The sequence below is a fragment of the Monopterus albus genome, unplaced genomic scaffold (genome assembly GCF_001952655.1).
Source record: "Monopterus albus unplaced genomic scaffold, M_albus_1.0 scaffold62.1, whole genome shotgun sequence".
Classification (NCBI taxonomy): domain Eukaryota; kingdom Metazoa; phylum Chordata; class Actinopteri; order Synbranchiformes; family Synbranchidae; genus Monopterus; species Monopterus albus.
The window spans coordinates 1685771-1713175 of record NW_018127942.1 but is presented as its reverse complement, the minus strand read 5'-3'; the positions used below and the strand labels follow the sequence as shown (position 1 = coordinate 1713175).

Sequence of the window (27405 nt, the reverse complement as noted above, 5' to 3'; positions counted from 1 at the left end):
TCCCTGTGGACGTGTGTGTATGTGCATGTGCAAGGGCACACATGTAGACAGACAGTGCAGGCTGGCAGCACCTCCTCCAAATGCTGTATGCATGTTTTGTAAGTAGCAGACTAAGAACAGCCGATAACAGGGCTTCTCCTCAGAGGCTAACTCAGTTACACAAGTCCTGAGAGCTGGATCAGATAATCCGATGTGTGAAAAGATGAATGGCAGCGGCTGGTGTTTGAAAACAGCAGAACATGTTGGCTCTTGCTGTTAATTCAATCATATAGCAAAAGATACAGTACTATCTTCCATGGTGACGATGGTGACAGCCTGACATTTGACTCAAAAGATGAGAGAGAAATCGTGCTGTTTTTGTACAGAAATGTTTTAATGGATTTTCACTGACTGTGCTGTCGATCATTTTCAGGTAAACTCTCAGAGATTGCCATATGTCTTATAAAACGTAGGCTAGTGTCACAGTCAACATTGCATTTAGTATGGATTGTTATAATTGCATATTGCCTTTAAATGTAAAGCTGTATAAATGCATAAAAAGATGAATAATGTAGTTATAAATATAACTATAAATATAAATATATCTGATATAAATGAGTTTTTATAGAACTTTTGTTGTTGCGAGTTTACAAAACCTTTTCTAGTACAGTAGTGTGTCATTTTTTTTACCTTAAATCTGTCAGAACAGCCAGACCGCCCCTGGCAATATAGCAGCGAGTGAGACACATCTTAGAAGCCCTCATGCAGCATCAGGTGTATGTATACTGTACTTCTATGGTCTTATACATGGATCTTTGACATTATCACAGGAGCATGTGTAGGTCTTGTGCAGAGGCGCCTTTCACATTAAAACCCACTGACATAAAGAGAAATCATGTTTCATTGTCAAAGGATTTGTTTTCTCGGGAAAAATAAACCCTGTCCATCATGTACAGTAAATGGAAACCTACTGTCAGAAGCATGCAGAGCCTTGCATTTATTGATTATATGGCTGAAAAAAAGCTTGGAATAACAACATAGAACCCAGCATCTTGATTTATGTTCCACTGGGTTTTGATTTCCTACAGTAAGACAGACACATTTATATTTTAGAAAATAAACTACTCAGACCTGATGAGGCAGCTTCATGTTACAGGATCTGTTTAACATTCCAATATATGTCAGTTACACTGTGTTACTCAGCACTTGACAACTGTGTTAAGTGGTGTCTGAAGTGTTGCTTTCCAGGACAGATGAACACATCCAGACCTGAATTTAGTGGAACTCTTCAGTGATCTGGTACATCACTGAGTTGAGTTTTGGCAGCTAAGTTTATTTCTTAAATTAGAAATTTTATTTGTCTCTCCATCATAGATGGAGTTTACTATATCCTCTTACCTGGCATGGAGCTTTAAGTCTCTTGAGCACGATACATACTCGATATAAAATCCAGAGGCTTTTCCACAACACTAGTTTAAAAAAAAAAAAAATCTAAGTTTGTCTTATGCTCCTTTCCCATTGTGTGATCTACTAACTCTTAAAGTTCCTCATTCTTCTTCCTTTCTTTCTACTGAACTGCGTTGCTTTTTTTTTTCTCCTTCATTCTCAGGACCCTAAGATCTTGTCATCATTCGAGGCCATCGGAAAGACGGAGGCAGACTTAGAGGGCTGCATCATCTGCATCTGCAGCGGAACAGACCTGGTCAATCTGAACTTCATGTTCATGGTAGCCGACAGCCCAGACACAGCCAGGGTAAATATAAGCTTTCACTGTATTTCCACAGCTCGGTGCTTTGGTTCTGTATTTGAAATGTCACAATGATATGCCCTAATACAGTACATGTGAGTTCCAGTTTGTCCAAACATCACTACAGCGTACATCATCTTTTAAAATCAGTGAGATTTGTTCATCCACACATAGTGTGTAGATTTGGTTTTGTTCATGCCCCAATATACAGTTGTAGTTAACTGCCCCCACATTGACTGAACTAGCATTACATACATACTCTATGTATGGCCTCGACAGAAACAAAGGCACTGTAAATTCCACTTAGCACCTGCAATACACACCTAATTCATTCAACATTTTCACATTGTATATATAAAAGTTTAAAGAACACTCTGATACAGCAAATATTGGATTTGGGGGGGAAGGCAACAGCCAGTCTAATGGTTCATACAGTATGCCAAGTCTTTCATAAGGCAGATCTGGCCTTGGTTTACACGAAATAGACACACTTGGCTCACTGTTCCTCGTCTCTCTGTGACCCTCCAGCATTTGCTGTTATTTTATGATTTATTTATTTATTTTGCGCCTAGTCTCCATGCTTTGTTTTTATTCTCTCTCTCTCGCTCTCTCTCTCTCGCTCTCTCTCTCTCTCTCTGTGTGTTTTTCTACCCCTTTCATCGAGGGAAAGGCTCAGATAAATGTCATCCTCTTTCTCTTAATAAAATTCACCTGGCTTTATTGGTACCACCGTATTCAGACACAGGGTTGCCAAAGCACCGGAGTAACACTAACATTAATTTACAGTGCATTCAGAGCAGCTGAAGAACTTCAGTTATGTGAAAGAAAGATGAACGATTCCAACAGATGACAGCTTTTTTGGCCTCATTCTTCCAAAACACGGGCCAACATTTGCAATAAAGGGAACAGACACAAACCTACTGGCAAGCAATGTAAAGGGACACATTTTCTAGATAATAACAAATACACAACCATTATATCAGTTACATTAATATGTATTATTTTGACTAATAACAGTGGCATTACAGTAAGCCAACAGATTTAAGATGTGAGGGCTGATCTAGATCCAGCAGGTCAGTCTGATTCCCTCATGTTGTGGCAGGCAGAGACAAATTTCCCCCAGCCCAGTTTGTAATTATTCATTTCTCCATCTCATCTCTCCCTTTCTGTTTTGGGCTCAGGCAGATGAATGGAATCAATAATAGCTGGCTGATTTCTTAATACCTTCCAACCTCAATACCTTTTCTGAAGCTCTCAGCTCCAAGTCCATTTGTTCATTTTAAAATAAATCTTTTCATACGAGTCCAAAATATATTCATTTTATAAAAGGTTAAGTAATTTCTGAGAAGAGCTGGGCTCTGTAGCTCTTATAAAACTGTACTCATTTGTTGGGGACTATCTTTAGCTGCAGATTAATGCACATTCTTTTATGCTAGTGAGTGTTTACCACAGCAGGACAGTTTATGTGCGACTGACTCAAAATAAGCTACAGAACCTGTGTTCATCATAACAAAGGAGCATGTCACCCAGTGCAATAGTGTGGCTAACTGATGGTTTTTACTAGTTTTTGGACATATAATCAAGGTGGAGGAATAACTGCGTTAGGATCTGGATACTACTACTTTGTGGGATACATTTATTGTTGGGGTTGATCTTTTTAATGGCCTGTGTCGACAACAACATATAGTGTCAGCTTTATCCTTTAACATTTGGTTTGGGTGACTGTTTAAGATTGCAGACAGCAAAGAAGACGTGTGGAGAATAAAGTCGCTTACTGTATCTTCTATTTAGTGACAATCCAATGTGAGCCAAAAAAACAGAAGAAGCACTTTGAGACTTTAGTGCAAGCGTTTTTTTTTTTTTCTCTCAGCTGGAGGCTTGTTTGCCAGGAAGCTCATAAATGCCATCCAGATATTTTCTGGTACATGAAAATAAAGTGAATTTATGCACAGCAAACGTCCTCTGTTTTTGTCATCACAGTTGTTTGTCTAGGAAGAAGTAGAGAGCCATCCATGCTGTTAAAAATGGTTTCAAACTGTTTCAGTCCAGATTGAAAATGAATGTTTTGTCCCTGCACAGATTTGTGGTTTGGCACCACAGTGTTGGTGCTTATTGCACCTCCTCCTGAGAGGTTGTGTTTTTGTGGTGATGGGTGTTAAAAATGATGTTAGTGTGCTGGAGTGCTCACAGCCACAGGGCTGCAAATGATATTCATGCAAAAAGCCTGAAGGTTGAAGCACAGACACACACAGATTCAGGTACACACTCTCGTCGTGCACAGTTTTAAACACATCTGCTATTTCTGTCCCTCTCCCTCTTTATCACACACAAACATGTTTGTTTCCATTCCTTTACACTGACTTACGATCATTTCCTGGAGACTTACCTTAACCTTTTAACCTGCCCTTAAACCAAGTCCTCTCCCTAAAATTAAACCATCTTAGGGGACCAGCATTTGGTCCACACGGAGTAGTACCAGTTTCTCACACACACCACGACACCGTGAGCACCTCCCAGTATACAGGTGGCTCTAAGTAGCAGACCTCAGGAGATGACAGGGTTGTTTACGTCAGCAGACATATGTTCACAGACGCCACATGCCAAAACAAACTAGCCCTGCTGTCTCCATTATCTTGTTGTTACAATGATGTCAGCAATAATTTGCTGTGGAAGTGGAGGAGAGAGAGCACAAAGAGGCAGAGACAGGAAGCCAGGAGAGTCAGCTTTGCTCCGATCATCATCCTCAGTGGCATTTCTGTCAGCACAGTCAGCAGTGTATCCATGTGAGGTTACAAGGTCTTCTGCAGCTATCAGTTTACTGTTGCTGTGTGTAGACTTGAAACTGCTCTGTGTTTTTCTCTGTGTAAATGTGTGTGTGTGTGTGTGTGTGTGTGTGTGTGTGTGTGTGTGTGTGTGTGTGTGTCTGTCCTGTCAAGGCACTTGACCTTGTGCAAAGTAAGAGGCAATTCATTTACTTGTGTTTATTTCCCCAAAGACACTCACTTCTAAATGTGATACAAAAGTCTGGACACCCTCGTGACTGCCTTGTGTGTGTGTGTGTGTGTGTGTGTGTGTGTGTGTGCGTGCATTGAGAGAGTGTGTCCTGAATACTTGTGCTTGTTTGTTTACAGAAGTGGATCGAGGGTTTGAGGTCAGTGATTCACAACTTTAAGGCCAACAACGTCTGTCCAATGACCTGCCTCAAGAAACAGTGAGTGCATTTTACTGCACACTATTAGTACGTTCTAAGTGGTTTTCTCATATGAACTCCAAACAGTGTCCTGAGAATCTGATCTGAACATTGTCGGGAGTTGCCCTTTACACAACAAGAGAGTGTCCATGTCAGACATGTCCTCACCAACTGGAAATACTCTTTGTGTTATGTGAGGGGTGGAGCCTGGATAAAGGGAAGGCAGGACATGACACAAAAAGACCACCGGCACATAATTTGGTCATAAACAACCATGGCTCTTGCTATTCCTTAAATTGTGGGACGATTTTGTCGTCAACCCTTAACGACAGAAGTTCCCAAATGTTGTCGTCTCTCCAATTAGACATTTCTGTTGCTGGCTTCGTGTAAATGATCTTCTTCACCCCTGGATATTTGTATCCTTCCAGTTTCACGCCTGCTTTGTTCAGACATAGGCTTAATTGGACAGGTGTTGACAGGGTAAAGCCCACGTAATGTCCAGGCCAACTGATTGGGACATTTGCATTCTCACATACAGCTCCTCTGGCTAATGTCCAGATAAGCTCAGGGCTGCAGTACATGTCTGAAAAGGGCTTTAATTAGCTCAGTTCTATGCCTTGAATAGTATGGTTTTCTTAAATGTATAAGTTATAATTATGGTTCTTTCTCTAATCAGTGCTTTTCTCCGTGTTTTCATTTCCTTCTTATTTAGCTGGATGAGAATGTGCTTCCTGACCAATGTGAATGGGAAGATCCCTGTGAGAGGGTACGAGTAAATTGATGAGATATTTGTCAACCGCTGTACCATTTTCCACCAGAATTCATTTTATTCTAGTTATGATTCGGTCATCTTTTTGTCTTTTTTCCTCACCTCTTTTATAGCATTACACGAACATTTGCATCAGGGAAGACAGAGAAGGGGATCTTTCAGGCTCTGAAGGATTTGGGCCTACCTAGTGGAAAGGTCAGACTGTAAATTGTACTGGTCAGATGCATCGGTCCTGTTTGAGATTAAAACTGTAAAATGTGTGTTAAAACTGCTAGTAAATAGCTCTCATTAACGGTTGTGGGCTTGTTTGTCATCCACAGAATGATGAGATTGAACCATCAGATTTCACCTTTGACATTTTCTACGCACTTACACAAAAGATCTGCCCTCGCACAGACATAGAGGAACTCTTCAAGAAAATGTGAGTTTTACCTTTTTAACCTGTCTGCACTCTTCTTTGGAATTTGTACCTAGAAAATAATAATAAAACATAGTAGGATAGTGGATCCTCCAAATAGACAACTCACTGTATTACCCTTGCATTACACTGCACCCATGTTACCCTGTACCTAAATATAAAAATGATATTTCATTATGTGAGCTACTGCATCTTGTTGGAAATAATCAGGACAAATGTTTCTGCGCCTGCTGCACTAACTATGTCTGGACAGCCTAACCTGCTTCCACAGTTTACCATTAATTATATTCAACCAAATGACAACATTTTTTAAGAGTGATGCTCAACATGTTGTTAGTGAAAGTGTAGCAGTTAAGAATGCTCCCCTTTAAGGGCTGCTGTCTAATTTTAACTGACTGTGTGAATCGCTATAAAGGCATCTATTTAAAGGAACATAACATTTTGTTGTTGTTGTTTTTTTTTCTAATTAATTCCTTTGCAGCAATGGGAACAAAACTGATTATTTAACTGTAGACCAGTTAGTCAGCTTTCTGAATGAAGTAAGCTTTTTATCATTCATAAACTTCTCTGTGTATTTGGCTTGTCGGTGCAACTCCCTGCTATACCCCCCTTCCTGTTCTGGGTGGAAGTTGCCCTCCAGGCCAGACTCCACATCGGCCAACCCTCATTAAAACTCCATTAATGAGATGGACAAAAGATTTAACTTCCAGTAAACCTGCAAGGGCAGCTTCAACCAACTCCCCTACTCTGCATGCCCAACCCTCATCCCATTCCCATGTTCTCCCTACTGCAGCTTACCCCTTGTCTGATTGGTGTTGCCATGGCAACGGGAGGGTAAGAGGTTTCCATCCTGTTGTTTTCTGCTTTCTGTGTCTGTGGCCATGCTCTTCTGTGTGGCTGAATACCTACTAAGTCCCTCCACTGTGCAGTCGCGTGTGTGCTGCTTTCATGCCCAGTCCTGCGCATCACGCTCTGGGCTCACCAATGGAGCGACAGCTTTAGTTAGATTAATTCCCACCTGGCTTTCCGAGTGGGCAGTGGCACTTCCAGCATATCTTTTCTTGCTTTTAACCAAATGCATGCACTTGATAGTGTGCTCACAGTTTCTTGAAATTTTGTTTTGTACATCCCGTTTAGATTTAAGTGCTCTCTATTTAAGGCCACAGTAAGCAAGCTGTGAAACACAACAATTCTGATCTAGAACAGCAGGCTTAAGAAAATGAATTTTAGTCCAAATCAGGAAATGCCAGTGAGCACTGCTGGTACTATGCCGTGCTGCATTAAGTTTAAGCTATCCTGTGTGATCAGGTTTATGTTAGGAAATGACTGTTTTTGTAATGGTAAGTGTGGTTGACTGTGTGTGCGCGTGTGTTGTTTCACAGAACCAACGTGACCCAAGGTTAAATGAGATTCTGTTCCCATTCTATGACCCCAAGAGAGCCATGCAGATCATCGAGAAATATGAGAGGGATGAGGAGTTGAAGAAGAAAGGTAAAAAAAAAAAGAGAGGGAAACAGAAGGATATGGGGTTGTGCTGCCATCTGCCTCTGTAACTTTGAAGCTGCAGTATGAAACACCAGATAGTTGGTGTGGTTGCTGAGATAGGTTTTTAAAATGACTTTCAGCCTCTACCTAATGTTTTACTATCATGACACACTGACAAACTGTTAGGCATTGTGATTTCTAAATTAACTGAATAGACCTTTGATGTAATATCTCCTACCTGGAAGCAAGCCGTGTATTTAGCAGCGAATCTATCAAATGTAAACCAGCACGCTGAGAAATTTCTGAGATATTTTAATTTGTTTTTTTTTTTTATTTCCAAATACCGATTATTTTGATCTGGCTCTTTCAGCATTTTGACGCTAAACATTGTCAAGTGTGAAGCAAGACGCTCTTTGTTTTGAGAAGTTGTTACCACCACCACACCCTTCGGCAAATTGTTCTAGCACGAAACTGAGATGCTACCTTGTCCCTTCTTTGCCAGGTCACATGTCCAGCGACGGGTTCTGCCGGTACCTGATGTCAGATGAAAATGCTCCAGTTTTCTTGGACCGACTGGAGCTGTACCAGGACATGGACCAGTCACTAGCCCACTACTTCATCAGCTCATCCCACAACACTTACCTCACAGGCCGACAGTTTGGAGGGAAGTCCTCAGTAGAGATGTACCGCCAGGTCCTGTTGTCTGGATGCAGGTACAGAGGAGTGTCATGGTCTGTTAGGGTGCCAGATACATATACAGTAAATGTTTAATGCACATAAGCCCCACTGCGTTTATGCAAACAGACAAAAGAGTATGTGGATGAGCTACAGTAAAGTTGTTTTCACTTGTACATTAGTTGATGCCTGCATTTAATGTTCATCCTATCAGATGTGTGGAGCTGGACTGCTGGGATGGCAAAGGAGAGGACCAGGAGCCAATAATCACTCATGGTAAAGCCATGTGCACAGACATCCTGTTCAAGGTGAACACACACACACACACACACACATCAGGGCACATGCTGTTTTGTTCACTTGCATCAGTTGTAGGTGTCTTTTCTGGCTGCCTCATTATTTCAGAATGTGTGCCCGCCCTCTTGTGTTGAGAGTATGATATTGCATATACCATGTCTTCCTCCTCAGTGCTTGCATTGCATTGTCCTCATACTTAGAATTTTCCTCTTCTTTCTCATGCCTAATATTTTTTGTCTCTCATCTTGTTTTTCCTCCTCCTCCTCCCACAGGATGTTATCCAAGCAATCAAGGAGACGGCATTTGTCACTTCAGAATACCCTGTGATATTGTCCTTCGAAAACCATTGCAGGTAGACGTGCACTCCGTAACGGGCAAGAGGGGTTATGCATAAAGATTTTGCTTTTGTTATCATTTGTAGTACTGTCTTATAGATAAACACCATGTGGACACAGTTCATTCTGTGTGTGTGTGTGTGTGTGTGTGTGTGTGTCACCAGTAAACCACAGCAGTACAAGATGGCCAAATATTGTGATGAGACCTTTGGTGACCTCCTCCTCAAACAGCCTCTGGAGAACTATCCAGTGAGTACTCTCCTCCTGATCCAGTTTCTTTTATAATAGCTGAATGACAGTGATCCTTATTTAAATGTCATGTTATATTTTCGTTGATAGATTGAACCTGGGCGCCCCTTACCCTCTCCAAATGACCTCAAACGTAAAATCCTCATCAAAAACAAACGCTTGAAACCTGAAGTGGAACAGAGTATGTACACATCTCAGCCATTTTAATTGTTAAATATGTTTATTATGACTTTGTTTGTACTCTCTTGTGGTTTAAAATGAATGTTTCTGTATGACTACAGAGCAGCTAGAGGCCTTTAAGAAGCACATGGAGGCAGGAGAGACCAACACCCCTGCCATCATTATGGGAGAAGAGGACGACACAGAGAATGGTCAGTTAAATGACAGCCTGTTTTTATAATACAGACTTGGTGCATCATGGGCTACACGCCTGGCTGGGTTTCTCACATAACTACATGGGTAGTACAGTATAAAGGAGGGCTTTCAGGCTAACATGTGTGCAACATGACACCATATCAAAGATTAAATGACTAATTTTAATAACTTTTAATTTGATTTCACAAGATCACAACAAACATTCTCAAAAAGCTGCATTATGTACATACTGTAAACTAATACTTTGTCACAGCTTGTTCAAATAAAGAACTGCATCCAATATTGAATGTATTTTTACAGAAAATGTGCACTAACATGAATTTGTGTATCTGAGAATAGGAGACAAAGAGGCTGAGGACAAGGATTTGAATTCAGAAGCCCCCAGTCTGTCAGAGGCGACCAGTCAAAAAGAGGCCAACAGTGTGTCCCAGAGTAACGCTGTCAGCTCGAGGAAGGAGGAAGATTGCAGCAACAATATCAAGAAGGTGAGTTGTCACCTTTGTAATCTATTCAATATTTGACCCTGCCACAGACCAAACATGCCTTAGATCTACAGTAGATAGGTAATGATATTTAGAAATGGCTTTAAAATGGTAAATGTTGTTGAGGTCAAAGGGAAAATGAAAGAGTACAATCTCCGCCTGCAATTATGACCTAAAAAAGAAACAAAAGCAATTGGAAGTTAAACCACTAAATACATTATCATGACAATATATAAAGTATACATTTGTATGTATGATAATGTTATCTTTCAAATAATGATGCAATAGCTAAAAATGATAGAGAACGTTTGATTGGATGTTATGTGTGTGATTTGTCTGCTTCCAGGTACCTGATGATGAAGTGACAGAAATTTCCGAAGCAACAGACGCCACAGATATCTCGGAGGCATCAGACCAAGACAATAACAAGAAGGCAAGCACACATCCTACTTATTCTCTCACTCACACACTCTCAATCACCACTCAGTCAATACCAAACATCGTATACATGTACCTGTCCTGTGCAGGCTGTGGATGTAGCTGAAGACTCTGAAGAAGCTCTGATAGCTCAGTATACCTATGAAGGAGCCACCACTAACATCCACCCGTATCTCTCAGCCATGGTCAACTATGCACAGCCTATCAAGTTCCAGAGCTTTGATGTGGCAGAGGGTGAGCCTTGACTTCTTCCTCATTGATTCTGAAACTTTTTAATTTCCCTCTAATATGATCATGCAAACATATTGTTCAAGAATACAGAATAAATGCAAATATTTGACATACCTATTCAGAATATTCATTCAGCATATTAATTTTATGCACTTACATTCTGTTTTGCTCCAAATAAAAGCCAAATTCATAGAAGTAAAAAATAAAAAGTGCTTTGGTATTTGTACAGATTTGATACAACAAATAAGAACATACACTCAGTTATGTCATGCTAATGCAACTTAATTCACTGCTCTTTATCACTTTCTCTGTCTTCTCTGTCTCAGAGAAGAACATCCACCATAACATGTCGTCTTTTAACGAGTCTGTTGGCCTGGGTTATCTGAAGACAAATGCCATAGAGTTTGTCAAGTATCCTTGGAACTGTTGTGAAATCAGGCAGTTACACTGCATTAATCTGAAAAATGTCATTAGAATTGGTTAAATTGTTATAGTATGTATTTAAATAGCACTTTGAATCATAATGAAGAATCCAAGTTGACTTAAATACTAAAGTTAACAGGAGAAATGTTTTGTTATCATCACTACTACTGAAATTTTCACTATTCTAAACACAGTTATATTTTTGACACTGGAACATACTGTACATATGCATCCATCTGAAGCTGGGTTGTGGTGACAGCAGGTTAAGCAATGTAGTCCAGACATTCTTCTCTGCAGCAGTGTTTTCCAGCTCCTCTTAGTGCATCTCAATGTGGTCTGGCTCTACCCCCAGGGTCTCGTAGCAGTTGTACAGGCCTGGCAAAATCTTCAGTGGAAGGTGTCCAGGAGACATCCTACTCAAATCCTTAAACCACCTCAACTACTTCCCCTCTATGCAGTCGACTCTGAGTGCTCTTTACCTTATCTCAAAGGATGAGACCAGTCATCCTAATCACTCATTTTGGCTGCTGATTAGCTGGATCAGGTGTGTTCCATTAATCAGAAGCTGGAAGATACCAATTCACTTTGTCTTTCCTCACTCCGCCTTCGTCTAAGATGGTATCTTCCAGCTTCTGACTGACTGAACGCGCCTAATCCAGGTAATCAGCAATGGGTTGGGCTGGATAGCTGGAAAACAAGCGGGGCAGTGGCACCCGAGGACCAGAATTGCCCACCCCTGCTCTAGAGACTGGTGTGCCTATGGACCTTGTGACTTGGCCTAACACTCACATATACACATACACTGTTGCTTCCTTCCCTTTTTCTTTCCTCAGGAGGACAGCTTGACCCAAGCTTGACCCAAGCTGTCCACACAAAAAATAGTCCTACAGTCTGGTTGATCCACACACAAGCACTCAACTCCATACACACATGTGCTGGAACACACATGGTCTCCCGCTCTCTTTTTTTTTTGTAATTTTCCTGAGCATCAGTGCAGCTACAACAAGCGTCAGATGAGCCGTATCTACCCCAAAGGGGGCCGGGTGGACTCCAGTAATTACATGCCTCAGATCTTCTGGAATGCAGGCTGCCAGATGGTCTCACTCAACTTCCAGACCCCAGGTACCACAGCACTCAGCACCTCTATGCATTAACATATCAAAATTATGCATTTTTACCATATTTTTGACAATGTATCCTGCATCTCACTGGAACAATCATTCTCACACACAGTATTCTGTCTGTGGAGATGGAACACAAATGGTTCTTCAAGTGGTTTGCTTGTCATTTTACATTAATGAACCTGAGTGCTCCCCTCTCTCTCACACACACACACACACACACACACACACACACACACACACGTGCCACTCATCCACTTCATCTGTTTTTCACTCACTCATCAGCTGTTACTGCCACATACAAACCTCTAGTGTGAATGATGCCTGTAAAACAGCTGCTGCCCTATAGGTAGAACATGGTCTCCCGCTCTCCTGCTGGGAGCGGGCAATGTGCAGAGCTGAAGGGTGGGGAGGGAGGGGGGGCACGCAAGAGGTGGAGCTTCTGTGATGAAGAGTTAAAAGGTTCAAGGGGAGAAAAAGAGAGATGTCAGGAGAAATGTAAAAAGCCTTTTTTTTGCTAAATAATAGCATCACAGAAGCATGCAAATGAACAATAGTTTTAAGGTTGGACGGTGGTGTAAAAAAAATAAGAACCTGATGTGTGTGTGTTTCAGTTCTTAAACACCTATCATTCTCTTTGTATTTTCTGTTTCCCTCAGACCTGGCCATGCAATTGAACCAGGGAAAGTATGAGTACAACGGCTCCTGCGGGTGAGAACAGCTCCTGAGTCCTGTCCTTAGTTCATTTCCATCTGTCCCGTCCCACTATTCTCCTGTTCTCTTCCCCTCTCTGAGGCTCATCAATTAAGCCTCATCTCTGGTTGCCAGCAGCAACTGTAGCTACTGTTTGCCCCTGAGGGCCAATGAGTGCTTTGGAGAAGTGAGCTCCTTTTCACTTGCCTTTGAGGCTCCCTGCAGTCATCCATCTCTACCTCTCTCCATCATTGTCTTCATCCTTCAGATCTAATGCACACCCCCTGAAGGCAGATATTTTGTTGCTAATATTGGAAATCTCATATACAGGGAGATCAGGGCTGTTGCAGACACTCATCATTACCAATACCACTCTGATGGGCCCCTGGTTAACACACACTCCCATACACAAAGCCTGAGTACCTTCTTATTCCTGACATTTCATTTAAGACCTAAATGTCCACAGAAAGATTATTTTATATATCATTAGTGTCTCTCTGCTTGATCTTAAAGGTAGATTGATTTTGTTGTGTGTGCATTAGGTACTTGCTGAAGCCTGACTTCATGCGACGGTCAGACAGGATGTTTGACCCTTTCTCAGAGACACCGGTGGACGGTGTCATCGCTGCAACCTGCAGCGTACAGGTCAGGTCATCACTGTCACCAAGGAAAACTGTGAAATCCTGCAAATAAAAAGAATTACAACATTTTAGCACAAAACTACAGTAAATATTGCTCCTATGAATTCTGAATATTCATCACACTGGTTGTCCTCCTTTTCACTTTAGGTGTTCTCTGGACAGTTCTTATCAGATAAAAAAATTGGCACATACGTTGAGGTCGACATGTACGGGCTGCCAACAGACACCATCAGAAAGGAGTTTCGCACACGTATGGTGATGAACAATGGACTGAACCCCGCCTACAATGAGGAGCCCTTTGTCTTCAGAAAGGTAGCGAGAAGGGTGGGGGGCATTGCTGGTGGAGGTGAGGGAGCAGCCAGGGTTAGATAATAGACACAGTGAGATCAAACATACTGTATTCTGCATGCATTTGAATGTTATCTGCACTGTGATAAAACTGTAATATTTGAACAACTAAAGAGGAGGAGAAGAAAAGGGATGACACACAGCCATGAAGCCACAAGTTAGAATAAAGGTCCCTGGCAGTGGAGGCTACTCATTTTGTCCTTAGAGCAGGGGAAGAGAAAAGGAAGGAAGACAGAAGGAGGCTGTGTTCTGGTTCACAGAAAGGAGGACCTAAGGGGCAAAAACAAAGGACAGCACTAAGAAGCAAACTATTAGAGATGGAAGAATGAAAGAGAAGGAGAGAGACAGCGAGCCAAAGAGAGGGAGAGAAACATGCTGCTCTCAGCAGAACGAGGAGTCTCTCAGCCATGACTGTGACTCCAGCTTCCTAACACACACCATCAATCACAGCCTGCCGCAGTGCTGCTCTGCTCACACACAAACTTGGTGCTATCAAAGAGGGGCATCCTAAGCAGAGATGCTGGCAAGACTTGTTTTTCAAATTTATATACAAGCAGGCACAGAGACCCTGAAAGACCGCACACCTTTTGGCATGCATACACAGAGCCATCAAGATGACTCGGAGTGAACAGTACAGAGCGGCAGCACTCACACACAGTACAGCAACACACAACCGGGTGCCTCTACCCATTCATCTCTACTGAGTGTTCTTCAGCCTTATCACTTACCTTTCCTTTAGTCTAGATATAAATCATCCTCCTCTCTGTTCACTTATCTCCACACACAAGGCCAGAGAAGACTCTCACTCCCTCTCCCATTTACACAAAACGCTCATCCACAGACAAGTTACATATACACACACAAATATATACAAGATATACTCTCGTCCCTGAATGTGTCCCAGCCATCGAGATGGCCTTTTCAGTAGTATTCTGATATGCTGTGTGTTGTTCGCTATCATGCCTTTACCCTGTATCACACTGTGATAGTGTCCCTGCAGTTTTCTTCTTGACCTTCCCCCTTAATATTTCTGCTTTAACTTAAATAGAGACCATTTTACTGCAATGGCTTCAAAACTGTTTGTCGTTTACACATTTTCACACTAGAGTGGGTTAAGTAGACTTCCAACAGTTCCACAGGGCTGATGGCTGACTCCTAACTGTGACTTATTTTGTCCTCCCCTGTTTTCAAATAATCTTTTTTTTTTTGTTTTTTTTTGCCCCCCCTGTTTTTAAAAAATTTTTTTTTTTTTTTTTTTTAAATTGTGGTTACTTCTTCCTCACACCCTCCTATTGCCATCATCCCTCCCTCCTAGGTGATCTTACCAGATCTGGCTGTACTGCGCATCGCCGTCTACGACGACAACAACAAGCTGATTGGCCAGCGCATCCTGCCTCTGGATGGCCTGCAGGCTGGCTACCGTCACATCTCTCTGAGGAACGAGGGCAACAAGCCCCTGTCGTTGCCAACCATCTTCTGCCAAATCATCCTGAAGACCTACGTGCCCGACGGTTTCGGAGGTGAGGGGAACCGGAACACACACTTTAATTACAAAACTTTATCAATATTACTTGTTCTTCAATGCATAAGTGTGGAATTACAGGATAGTTTCATGATGGCATTTGTTTTGCTGCCTCATTTTATTTATGGATGGCAATCAAGTGGCTGCTGTAGCCTGTAGGGAGAGGACAGAAAAAAGCAAAGCAATGCGCCGCTCTTTCCTGCTCACTTACTCTATGCCTGAGGTTAGTTTGAACATTCAGAGTAATGGCATGGCGTGAATGATGATGACAGTGACTCTGCTGTAATAGTCAGTTTAAAATAGGCAGAAGCATATAAATGAGCAAGACAACTGGAGTTGTCATTAAATAAAGCCAAGGGGCTTGCATTGAGGAATCCTTACTGTAACCATTAGCTTTCTTTAAAATCTGCTACCAGAATCACTTCCCTACCAGACACAGCATTCTACACTAAGAGCCCAGAATAAAATCCTCTCTGTAGCCATGGGATGTTAATCAAACTCTGAAGACCTTTTCCAATCTCAGCCAGTATGTGTTTTGAAAATGCACACAGGCCATTATTTTACCTTGGAAGAAGAGTACAGATCCCTGTGAGCTGGAATCATCTATGTTGTTTACTGCCTTTTCTGTTGTAAAATAAGGAAAAGTTTGCTGCTATGGTCAAATAAAGTAAATGAAGTTCTCACTACTTCAGAGGTAGCTGTTCAATGTTAAACCTCTGACTTAATTTCTCATTCTCCTACTTTTGACAAAGTAAAATTACTGAGGTCATGGGGGTTATTTACTTATTATACTATTAGATGATCATAGTCCATCATTAAAAAAAATGCTTAAAGCAGGACAAACCAAGATGTCTGATGTGATACCAAGTTTGTGCTGCATGACTCATTTTAGCGCAGTCTCAAGTAGCTACCCTCATATTCAGCCCAACAAGGTTATCAGTGATTTGTCTTAATCTTTCTGTGTGCTTCAGCTATTGTGGATGCTCTGTCAGATCCAAAGAAGTTCTTGACCATAGCAGAGAAGAGAGCTGACCAGATGAAGGCACTGGGGATCGATACGGTACACATAGTAACAAACAACACACACACCTGAAGCCCTCAGGCTGCGTGAGTAGAAATGCTGAGCTCTGGATTGAAGACAACACTAGACTCCTGGGATGCTGCAATTACGTATAAGAAAACACTGTACTCAGATGTAACTGCGTTCATACAATAAGAACCTCACTTTCTTCTTAAATCCATCCTCTATTGTAGAATGACATAGCAGATGTTCCCAGTGGAAGCTCAAAGAACGACAAGAAGGGAAAGGGTAAAGGAGACACACTGAAGGCCAGTGTGACACCACAGACCAGCTCAGACATGGCCCAGACCTCCAACGCTGCCCAAAATAACACAGCAGAAACCAAGAAGGGTATATATTCTGAATTAGAAACAAACATATATGCGCACCATGTAAACAGAGTTAAAATGTTTTCTGCTGTTTCAGATCCTGCACTTGTGCCTAATGTCAGCATTGAAGAATTAAAACAAATGAAGGTTTGTATCCCAGCTCCTGACTCTTAACTCAGTAACGGAGCTCCTGCAGTTTATTCTGGAGAGATGTATTCAATGTAAAGGAATAAGAAAAAATCTAAAAAAAATAATAATAGGTTTTTGCTTAAGTCAGTACCAAGAAGGCTTACTGTTGTTGCATACTGAAAGGCGCCAAGTACTTTGATATCTAATGACAGAACTGCTGTAATTATGCTTTTGCATACATTTTTATCTCACAGAAGTGACTACTGTACTAAATACATGCTGTCAGAAAATACCTACTACCAAATGTGACCTGTACAATATAAACAAAGGATGCTTCGCTCTCACTGCAGACTTACCTGAAATTGATTAAAAAGCAACAGAAGGAGCTCAGCACTTTAAAGAAGAAACATTCAAAGGTGGGTGATTGATTTAGCACGGAACTATATGATGATGCTAACAGGGTGTTGCTTGTTCTGGACGGTCATTGATGCTCAGAAGGACAAAAACAGAGACGAGGCGGTTCCACCTTTCATCTTCCACTGTGCACACAACAAACACTCAAACTGTCCGTTACAAACACACACAGATGTGGCCACATAATTAATGTTTTGGAAGAAATTAGACTTGTAAAGTTCCCTTTCCTTTGACTAGAGCTCACCATAGAGACCATGGTGGGTGCTTCTGCATTTTTAGTGGCACATTAATTAACGTATAAGCTAAACTGCGCTTCCACGGTATAAATAAATAATTGCATGATACAGGTTTCCTTTTCTCAAAAGGATCAACATATAATGCAGAAAGCCCACTGCACCCAGGTGGACAAGATGGTGTCTGTGCATGAAAAAGAGAAAACCGCTCTGGAGAAACTACTAGAGAAAGCCATCAAGAAACGGGGGTAAGTGCAACATACTAGCACGACCGCATAGCATCAGCCAGGTTTGTTATATGTGCTCAAGCCAAAAAGCGTGTGCTGTGTTAAAAGTAGAAAATTATGGCAACACCTCTCTTTGATAAATAATTCATTTTTGACCAGTGTCAGATGAAAAATTATAATTCCAAGGACAGCTTTGGGGAAACTGAGGGACACTTAGTTTGTGATCAGTATCAACCATTGACTTCCTTTAATTGGAATGGACTTTGTTCTTGATTGTCACTTACTGTATCTGCATATGATCTCCTCCCAGGGAAAACAGGTGCCAGGAGTTGAGGAAGGAGACAGAAGACAAGATCCAAACACTAGTTGCTGAGCACAAAGCCAGGGTAATGCTGGAAAGGCTTCTTACCCAAAACCCAACATCCTTGCTGCAAAGTAGTACAAGTGCCTAAGCTGCGGCAAACTGACTGTCCGTGTGATGTGTGTGCACACAGATAAAGGACATCACAGCACAGCACACTAAAGAGTGGTCGGAGCTGATCAGTAATCACAGCAGCGAGGAGCAAGAAATGAAGGACAACCATGTCACACAGCAGTGTGAGCACCTCAAGAAACTCCTGGCCTCTGTCCATGAGCAGCAGACCATGCAGCTCAAAGTCATCCATGAACGGTGAGAGGCTCACACACAACTGAACTGACTCAAGTGAAGCCCCAGTCACCTAGCTGTCACTTGCACTATTATTGTTCTGTTACATGCTGGTTGTCATCAAGTTTCCTTCCTTGTGGCTTTTTGTTCTCTAATTTTAGGCAAAGTAAAGATATGCGTGCAAACCAGGCCAAGGTGTCCATGGAAAACAGTAAAGCCATCAGCCAGGACAAGACCATCAAAAACAAGGCGGAGAGAGAGAGGTGGGCCACAAGTAATCATTTTCTTGGAAGTTTACTGTTGAATTGTGACGTAATGATTGTTGTACAGCACTTGTAACACTGTGGTTCTGCTCTGTAGGAGAGTGCGAGAGTTAAACAGCAGCAACACCAAGAAGTTCCTGGATGAGAGGAAGCGGGTAAGTTATTCACTGCTTTAATTATTTGACTGGAAAAATATACTAGGAAGTCAACCTTTTCAGCCCTTGTATGGGTTAATGCGTTACTGGCATACAAGTGCTCCATTAGTTTAATTTTACAGTATAAATACAATGAAACATTCCCACTTCCTAAAGAAAAATGTCTGGTCTAGAAGAATCTAGTCAACCCTGATCCAACGATCACTTTCAGTGAGCGTTGACTGCTAATCTCAGAGTGAAATGATGCGATCTATTTATTGTATTAAACAGTAGCTGAACAGTCATATTGTTATCACTTGCAGCTGGCCATGAAGCATCAGAAGGAGATGGAGCAGCTTGCGAAAAACCAGAGAGAACAGCTGGACAAACTGGAAAAGTTCAATGAGCAGGTACAGTACTAAATGAGCGAGTGAACCTCACAGTCAGAATTTCCCTGCCTCTCCTAGATTTTACAAGATGATGACTAGAGATAACTGGCCTTCCATCAACATCCATGGCATTAGTAGACGCCTCCTGGACAAACCAGAACACCTCTCAGTTTATAGACCTTGTTGCTCCAGTGCCTTTGTAAGTGTAAATGACTCTTGTGGCTGGGGACTAGTGCAGCTCATTGCTAATTCCTTCCATAGATAATGACTGCAGTTTGTATCATTTGTGATTTAAACTGTAATTAGTTTTGCAGGAAGTCTTCCACTTAGCTGTCTTCAGAATTGCCTTAAGGGGACTCCAAAGAAAAACAGCAGTGCTGGTCCCAGAGAATATAGACTCTGTCTCAGTGCTCGTGTGACTGCACTTTTCTTTTTACAGCAGCATTGTTTTATGTTGTTTTTGTAGTGTGTCCTCAGTACAGTACTTATACCAGCTCTCCCTACCCTGTGCTTTTAAAAGTGCCCACTACACATACTAGAAACTCCATAAAAGTATATGAAGGTCTCATGTCTCTACTTTTGCATCTCATTTTGCCATCTATCACACCCCGTTAGCTGTACCTGTCTTACATGTATGCACTTATTCATGGTTTTAATATGATTTGCTTCTTCCGGCACAGCTTTTGAAATCACACCATGCAAACAAACAGGGTCAAGGTAGGAATCTCCATCTCACTCAGCTCTGCCTCTGATACCACCTCTATCACTTTCCTGTCACTGCATCACTTTAGAGATTAGGTTTCCTTCCACGCCTTTACCTTCTACTTCTGTCATGTTACCATTTTGTTGCCTCAGTTTTCAGCCTTTTAAATGACTACTATAATGAGCATTCTTGAAGTGTGTCACCACTATTAAAACAGGGAAGAAGTACACCACTATGTGTATGTCTGTAAAGAAGACTGCAACATTTAAAAGTAATGATTCATTTTCCTTGCTTCTTCTTCCTTTGCAATGTGATATTCCCACAGTTTTAGTCTGCAGCTTGAGTCATTTATCACCATGACTCACTGGTTTTCACTAAGCAAAAACTGCCAGTGCACAGCCTGCCCCACTGTGCTTTCTTTCCAGTTCACAATCATTTGCTTTGATAGTATGTGACAGTGTCTCATTGCAGACATCTTGTGGTAACCATCACATGTCACTCTTACTTAGCATGTGGGTTTATAGCACCTGTAGAAGTATTGGTGGCTAGGCACCCAACAGAAAGGATTATTGCTGAGGTACAAATAGACTTGTCTCTTACTGTTGAACAGTATTTAGAACTCAAAACTGAAGCTCAGATTCGCACATGGTTGATAAAAGGTGGAACGTGTGCAGTGTTACAGGTGAGCGTTCAGTGTGAGGTGTGCTTTGGGTTTGTACAACTATGTTTTCTGTCTCCTTGAAGGCCAAAAACATGCAGCAGATGGCGAAGCTAGAGGAGGAGATGGACCGCAGACCTGCCACGGTGGTGTGAGCAGCTGAGACAAAGACACAGATGTATACTCTCTCACACACTCACACACACACACAGGTGCAGAAACACTCCACCATGGAAAGCCCTTGGCAACCCAGAGACGAAAACCCTGCCTACATCACTCTGTCATGTTCACACACAGTAGCCCTCCTCACCACTCATTTTCTGTGCATTCACCAGTACCTCTGTCCTCTGCACACTTACTCCACCCACTAACTTTACACCACTGAGCCATTAGTGCTTATCACTGTTTGACGGGGGGTTTAACCACCCGGAAAGAAACAATTCCAACACATCCTCTCGTCCACTGTATGTAGATTTAAGTGTTCTAACACATTCACTGTTCTCTGCATCCTGTGGACAGTCCAGCCGCAGCTATTGGTGGAGACAACACACTGACAAACATGTTCAGTCACAGCTCAGACAACACAGAAAGCCATGCGCTTTGACTTTTTTTAGCTCAGTACCCAATTAACCACCCTAGAAACTGTGGAAAAGGAGAGAAGAACACGTACAAGATTTGTCATTTCAGCACAAATGAATAAACTTTGTGAAACACACTGTACGCTACACACCAGTCCTGTCCTGACCACTTTGTATGTGATAGGTCATCATAACAATGTGGAAAATGTAGCACTGCACTACTGTAGGTTTTCTGTATTTCAGTAAGAATGTATTTCATGGGGGGGGGGGAATAACCACTGTATGGTGGAGTGGCAATAAAGGAATCACAGTGGCTAGATGTTCACTTTGATTATTATGGCCAATGTCACAGTCAAATTTTGTTTTAATTGCTAAGCCCTTCACAAGAGGTGGTGTTGCGTTCAAAAATGACACTTTCATAGCTCTTAAAATCACTTGTGCTCAATTTCAACAAATTTACAACTGCCAAAGTAAAGTACAATGTACTGTTCTAATTTGGAGCTAACAGTCATGTATACTGTAGTATGCAAAGATGGACAATCATGATTCCCTGTGTTTCAGGAGTAGCCCACAAAACCTTCAGAATTTTACAGTGGCAGTAAGCTTAAAACATAATTACAACAACAATAATCCAAATCTGGTTGGTTTTCTACATTTAATGAATTTAAATAATACTATAAAGCCAAAGAGGCAGTGCCATTTAGTAGTTACATCATCTAACTGGAACTGTACAAGACTGAGTACAATAGTTAAACAGTTAAAATGAAATGAAAATGGAGCCAGAGCTGTAATCCACTGGTATTAAAACAAATCCATACTTGGCAGCACATTCTGCTATAATACAATGATACAAATGACTGGCCCTCTGCCATCAGGCAGACAGAGAAGTCAGAACCACTACTCATTACGACACTGAGGTGAAGTGCTCCCTTAACAGCACCTTAGCGACCTCAGTTTGTAATCCTCTCGTTTCCCTTCTTGGCTTTGGTCAGGAGACGGATCAGACAAAATAGCAGATTGTGTAACAAAGCCTGCGACATGGCTGCTACACACCATCCATATCAGGGATTTCAGACAAGCACTGATGGCAGAAGAGTTAAAGAATCCTTAGTGAAATCAGCCCTGGAGAGACTGCTGGACAAAAAGCCACTACAATGAGGGGAATGAGACAAAGTTTGACCATCATGACAAATGTCATTAAGACTATATGAAAACACAAAAACATGGGGATAAAAGCACCTCTAAGTATTTTTGGCCTTTTTACAGTTTTGTCTTTTATTCTGCTGTACGTCATGTAAAGAATAGACTGGATGTTCTTGTATATACTGGAATCTATGTAGTTTAATTTACTTTTGGAATAATTGTGTTCTGTCATACAAGGGCTCGGGGATCGCGTAGGTCTGGTGGAAGTTGGAGAAAGACATTTATCATTTTTCTGCTTTCCAGTCTGCCCTTAATGCACCACACATCACAGTATAAAGCTCTCACCACATATCTAGTGCAGAGATAAATGAGTAAAAAGTGCTTTTTAATATTATTCCATTGCTTTCAAATGTGCCACTTCGTGTCTGTTAGGACATTAAAATTATTTTAATGATAAAATGCCAAATTAAGGGGTTATTTATATATAAACAAATGAATATATATTATATAATATGTAGTTTAAGATTACTGTTAGAGGCTTTTTTGCACTAGTTGAATGTTTCTGTTGTGTGACTACATGTAACTTTTGGCTCTAGTTTGTCCAAAAAAAAAAAGATTATTTTTGCAGAGCAATGTCAGATTTCAGTTCCTACGTTTCTACTGTATCTCCTCTGTTTTATATTTGGACTGTAGCTTCTCAACAAACCATTCTTTTTTTATTTATACTGTACTGTTGAACTTATAACAATGAATACTGTTGTTATCCAGCTCCTTTAATACTATTTTATAGTATGTGTTCCAGTAAATCCTGGTGTAAAATGGGACATGTGTCATCTGTGTTCTCTTGCAACTGTGGGTAATGATGTTATTTGTACAAACATAGTGGTATTTTAGTGTGGCAGAAACATTTGAGTAAAGTTGTAGGGTTTGTACATTTTAACACCACAACAAATTAAGAAAACCCATCCTCTCTCATTAAAACGTTATTCTGATGCCAGCAATTGGGATTGTCTGTCCCCTCAGTCTGCTCCTTCTGAGATCTGATAATTATATTTTGGGTTCACACTCTGGGAAGGTCAGATTGTCAACAACTAGGATGCGCAGTGCGCGCACACGGACTTATTTTCCAAACAAAATTACATTAACAGCTCCGGGATGAATTCATATCCCAGGTCCACTCTTGAACACAGGCGGCTTCAGAGCTGAAGCTCTTCATTGTCATGAAAGCAGTTTCCTTTAGAAAGACGAACAAAGCGTGGTAATTGTCTGCGTTGCCCGGCAACTCCGTGGCTTCTCTCTTCCCTATATAATAGGGATGATGGGTTTGTTTTGTCAGCACTCCACTGGTGCAGAGGTTTCCAAACCTGTTCCAACTTATAGAAACATGCCCTAAGTCCTGACCCACTTCAGAATCATGCGTAAGGCTCCCGGGAAGTCTTAACAGGCAAACGAGCACCAAGATCCTCTTGGAGGCAATGTCCAAGGATAAAGTCCACCTGGCGAGGTTTGTTCTAGACGCCCTGGATGGGGAAATAGTGGACTCCACCACAGAGGACGCACAGACCCCTCTCATCTCCTCTGTCCTTCTGCCTGACGGCCAGACTCGGGGCAAGTTTCTAGAGCTTCTGCTGCAAAAACAGGCTACTGTCAACTCTCAAGACGGCAACGGGCGCACCACGCTCAGCCAAGCCTGTGAGAAAGGCTACCTGGATGCTGTGAGGATCCTGGTCCGAAACGATGCAGACCCGGAGATTATGGACTCCTGGGGAAACACTGCCTTAATGTACGCTGCAGTAGCAGGTCACTCCTCTATTGTTGAGTTTATGGTGAGAGCTTTCAAGAGGCTGGGTCTTCAGATTGACCGGCAGAATAAAGTTGGCAACTCAGCTGTTGAAGTGGCAAAGTTTCTCGGCCACACAGCGTGCATCCGCGCGCTCACCAGCAATACCAAGAAGCTTGAGTCTGATGGGGGTGCTCTTGAAGATGCGCAGCCGCTACTGAATTTGGGCTATGTGGATGTAAATGACAAGTTTCAGAGAAAAGCTGGACATTTAGTAACCAAACGTGAGGTCCTCCATGCATGTAACCATGCAGACTACCAACCGGTTCAAACCTGCACGTGGAAAACAAGGCCTCGGTTAAAGCAGAGTCTGTTACCATGGATGGACTCTATGGAGGAGTGTGAAAGAGAGAACAACGGCTCCTCCGTGCCTTCACAGGAGCTGGTCTTTTCAGGAGTCCTAACCTCTACGCCACCTCCGCGGACTTCTGACAATTCTCCCAAACATCCTAAAGCTGTGGAGAGACTGACGACATGTGACGATCACCTCCCGCCTCTTGCACGGGGCTGTGAGGCTCAAAGGTCTAATTTCTTCTCCCCCTGGTCCAACAAAAACACGCCCAAACCCACCGCGTCCTCTGCTCTGGGCTTATTACTGACTCCTATTCTTGCCTACAAAGGGGAGAATGACTCTGGAACAGAAAAATAAAAAATGTTCGACTTCTGTGTGCGCAGACTTCATGACAGCTAATATCAGAAAAGATGTAGTCATCCAATCAGTATCCTTAGCCCCACACCTCCTGACCGCACCATGGAACCTTTGCATAAATCCAGAACTGTGAGAAGACGCGAAGTGTCTCCATTCAAGGCTGCAACTCTTCCGTTTAGTGCATCAACTGCAGCCACTTCCACCACGACTTTCTCATTGTTAGGAAACAAACTCTTACGCCGATTTACTTCCCCGGAGTTTAAAAAGGACGTAAAAGAGCTGGAGGAGGATTCGATGTTGACTTCAGGGAGGCTTCCGCGATCAGAAACGTTTCCTCGGGGCATATACCACCCCCAGGTTGGCGGTAAACCCAGGATCGACAGCGTCAGCTCCGTAAAGTGCGAGTTTGACTTTCATAATTCGCCAAACTCTTAAAAACTACAGTGCGCCGTGCGTAAAATACCACATAGTTAAAACAACAAAGTTACCTGGTTCCATCAGAGCGATAATCTGACACTCGATTAGAGCACAATTTTTTCCAATTTTACACTTAATGTCTGTCTTATGATCCTAACTGACATTCAAACCTCATTGCCTTGCATACAAGTGACCAGAGCATCCAGGCAGCTTCAGCGTCTCATGTTCTCCTATGTGTTTAATATACAGCGGTGGTGAAAATACACCCGCCCTGTAAGAGTTTCTGCCATTTTACAGAACATCCAGACGCCATGAACCAAAGGATAGCAGGAGTAAAAACGAACCTGAAATATTGCAACTTTGACGGAATAACAGAGAAACAGCAATTCGTACAAAAAAGGACTTTGCGCAAATGCCAGCACCTGCCAGTTGGATAGTGCTTCAGAGTGAGGCGCAATGTAGCTGTAACTTCTCTTTTCAGAGAGTGGGGTCCCTCCTGTGTTCAGCAGCATTCCTTTTGCAGTGGGTGGGGTTTCCCTGAAGGTGATGTGAAATAAATTCTTAACATAGTCATATCGTTTACTTGTGTTGCAACATTTTTGCCTGCATCTTTCAGCGCGCCAGTCTAGATTTCTGTTACTGTAGGTGGGCTGCCATCTTCAATTACTCATTCAATGGCAAATGAGCACGCTGTCCTGAGTTTGATGAGTGTGCGTGTATGTGCAAGTGGCCATCACTGTACAGTTACGGCACATTTAAACGGGTCTGAATGTTCTGTACAACAGGTTTGTTGTCTAGAGAGCTGCTGCGACCGCGCGCACAGAAGTGAATCAAAATCCAATGAAAGACGGCAATGCGCACTGAGTTTAAGGTGATTTTAATGAGTAATCTACGGTATGTCTCGTTAAATACTCCCAAAATAAGTTTCGTAAAGCAAAAAACAAATGACGTGCCAGGTTCATTTATGTCATAATCTCTCAAACGTTTTTAAAGATCTCGAGATAGCAATAAGATTTCTCCGCTTTTCAAAACAAAGATTTATTCGAGGAGGCAAATGCTATACAAGCTCTCTCAATCAAATACAACTGTTAAGAGGATTTTTAAGTCTGTGGGGTTTCGTAGTTCTCCTCCTCACACACTCTCAGCTGCAACCTCGCAGAAGTGAAGTTTGACAGCGAGGGAGGGGGTGTTGCCGGCGTTTCCCTCCAGACATACATCACTTCAGCCCAACCTACAGCTGCTACCACCAGAGATGGAGATTACAGCATTGCGGGAGTAACAGTCTGCATGCCGACTTGTTCCTTGCAGGAGACAAATTCAGTTAACGAACTTTTTCTTTCAAGGAGGACCATTATTCCTGACGTTAATAATGTGTAGAAGGATCTCGGTTCTGCTGCTGTCTCTGATTTAAAAGCTATCAACCTTGGAGAGCGAGGTCTGTTTGGATAGCCAGAACACCTCGGGTCCAGGCTATTTCAGCAAGACAAACATCCAGTCTGGAGTCATTTTCTACTGCATTCAGAATGATCTGAGCAAGACTTCTGGACGCTGACTACATTCCTCATCTCTCTCTCTCTCCTTTCCTTCTCTCTCACCTCCCCTGTCCGTCTCGTCTTTTCGCGGGGGTAGCACAGGCTGCCCAGTGAGTTAGCCCCCTTTTCAGCGTCGGGTAAGCTGGCAGAGATGGGACGCCTCGGGTTCAGCACCACGGAGAGCGCCAGACCTCTGATCCTCGGTGTGCTTGGTAAGTGTGCGTGCGCGCGTGCGCGCAGTTGTCGTGACTCCTCACTGCAGTATGTGTATGTGTGAGTACGACTGCGTGCCTGAGTGCATGCGTGTGCACCTACTGCGTGTTTTAGGCATGCATGTGTACATGTTCTTTTATTTCAATGAGTTGTCATATTTCTACTTATTTCATTCTCGCGTTAATATAAATCTGGTCCAGACGAGACTAGATTTGCAGAGTTCACTTTCTGACACCGTTTAGATTGCAGCCAGTGGTTGCTGTTGCCCCCCTGATATTGCAGATTTTAGTCTCTATCCGTGATTTTGACTTTGCCGTGAGGAAACAGAGGTGGCATGTCACTCATCTGAAGATGAGAGAGACCTTCAGCTAAACTCACAGGAACCCATTACACACCTATGCTTTTGCTGATTCTGCATGTTGTAGTGTGC

The 27405-nt window shown here is 42.3% G+C and overlaps 2 protein-coding genes across 7 annotated transcripts in view; both read left to right on the top strand.

Moving 5' to 3' along the window:
• The window catches only part of plcb4b (phospholipase C, beta 4b), a 62635-nt gene extending 41369 nt beyond the window's left edge, over positions 1-21266 (top strand). For 5 of the 6 annotated variants that reach the window (XM_020603694.1, XM_020603691.1, XM_020603692.1 and 2 more), the window contains 34 exons: positions 1589-1732; positions 4858-4937; positions 5629-5682; positions 5799-5880; positions 6006-6106; positions 6585-6642; positions 7486-7594; positions 8091-8301; positions 8478-8571; positions 8833-8912; positions 9060-9144; positions 9235-9325; positions 9426-9515; positions 9859-10004; positions 10348-10434; positions 10529-10673; positions 10997-11081; positions 12091-12215; positions 12874-12925; positions 13450-13552; positions 13696-13860; positions 15212-15416; positions 16390-16478; positions 16673-16829; positions 16905-16954; positions 17287-17352; positions 17716-17831; positions 18121-18196; positions 18305-18480; positions 18618-18719; positions 18817-18874; positions 19177-19263; positions 19923-19959; positions 20690-21266. In XM_020603694.1, the coding sequence (XP_020459350.1) occupies positions 1589-1732; positions 4858-4937; positions 5629-5682; positions 5799-5880; positions 6006-6106; positions 6585-6642; positions 7486-7594; positions 8091-8301; positions 8478-8571; positions 8833-8912; positions 9060-9144; positions 9235-9325; positions 9426-9515; positions 9859-10004; positions 10348-10434; positions 10529-10673; positions 10997-11081; positions 12091-12215; positions 12874-12925; positions 13450-13552; positions 13696-13860; positions 15212-15416; positions 16390-16478; positions 16673-16829; positions 16905-16954; positions 17287-17352; positions 17716-17831; positions 18121-18196; positions 18305-18480; positions 18618-18719; positions 18817-18874; positions 19177-19263; positions 19923-19959; positions 20690-20766 (3483 nt within the window). In that variant the 3' untranslated portion in view covers positions 20767-21266. The remainder of the gene's footprint in view (positions 1-1588; positions 1733-4857; positions 4938-5628; positions 5683-5798; positions 5881-6005; positions 6107-6584; positions 6643-7485; positions 7595-8090; positions 8302-8477; positions 8572-8832; positions 8913-9059; positions 9145-9234; positions 9326-9425; positions 9516-9858; positions 10005-10347; positions 10435-10528; positions 10674-10996; positions 11082-12090; positions 12216-12873; positions 12926-13449; positions 13553-13695; positions 13861-15211; positions 15417-16389; positions 16479-16672; positions 16830-16904; positions 16955-17286; positions 17353-17715; positions 17832-18120; positions 18197-18304; positions 18481-18617; positions 18720-18816; positions 18875-19176; positions 19264-19922; positions 19960-20689) is intronic. The other variant, XM_020603695.1, reaches the window with a different exon arrangement.
• Positions 21267-26472: 5206 nt separating this feature from the next.
• lamp5 (lysosomal associated membrane protein family member 5) overlaps positions 26473-27405 on the top strand; it is a 5726-nt gene continuing 4793 nt past the window's right edge. The window contains exon 1 of the mRNA XM_020603696.1: positions 26473-26974. Coding sequence (XP_020459352.1) covers positions 26914-26974 — 61 coding nt within the window. The 5' untranslated portion in view covers positions 26473-26913. The remainder of the gene's footprint in view (positions 26975-27405) is intronic.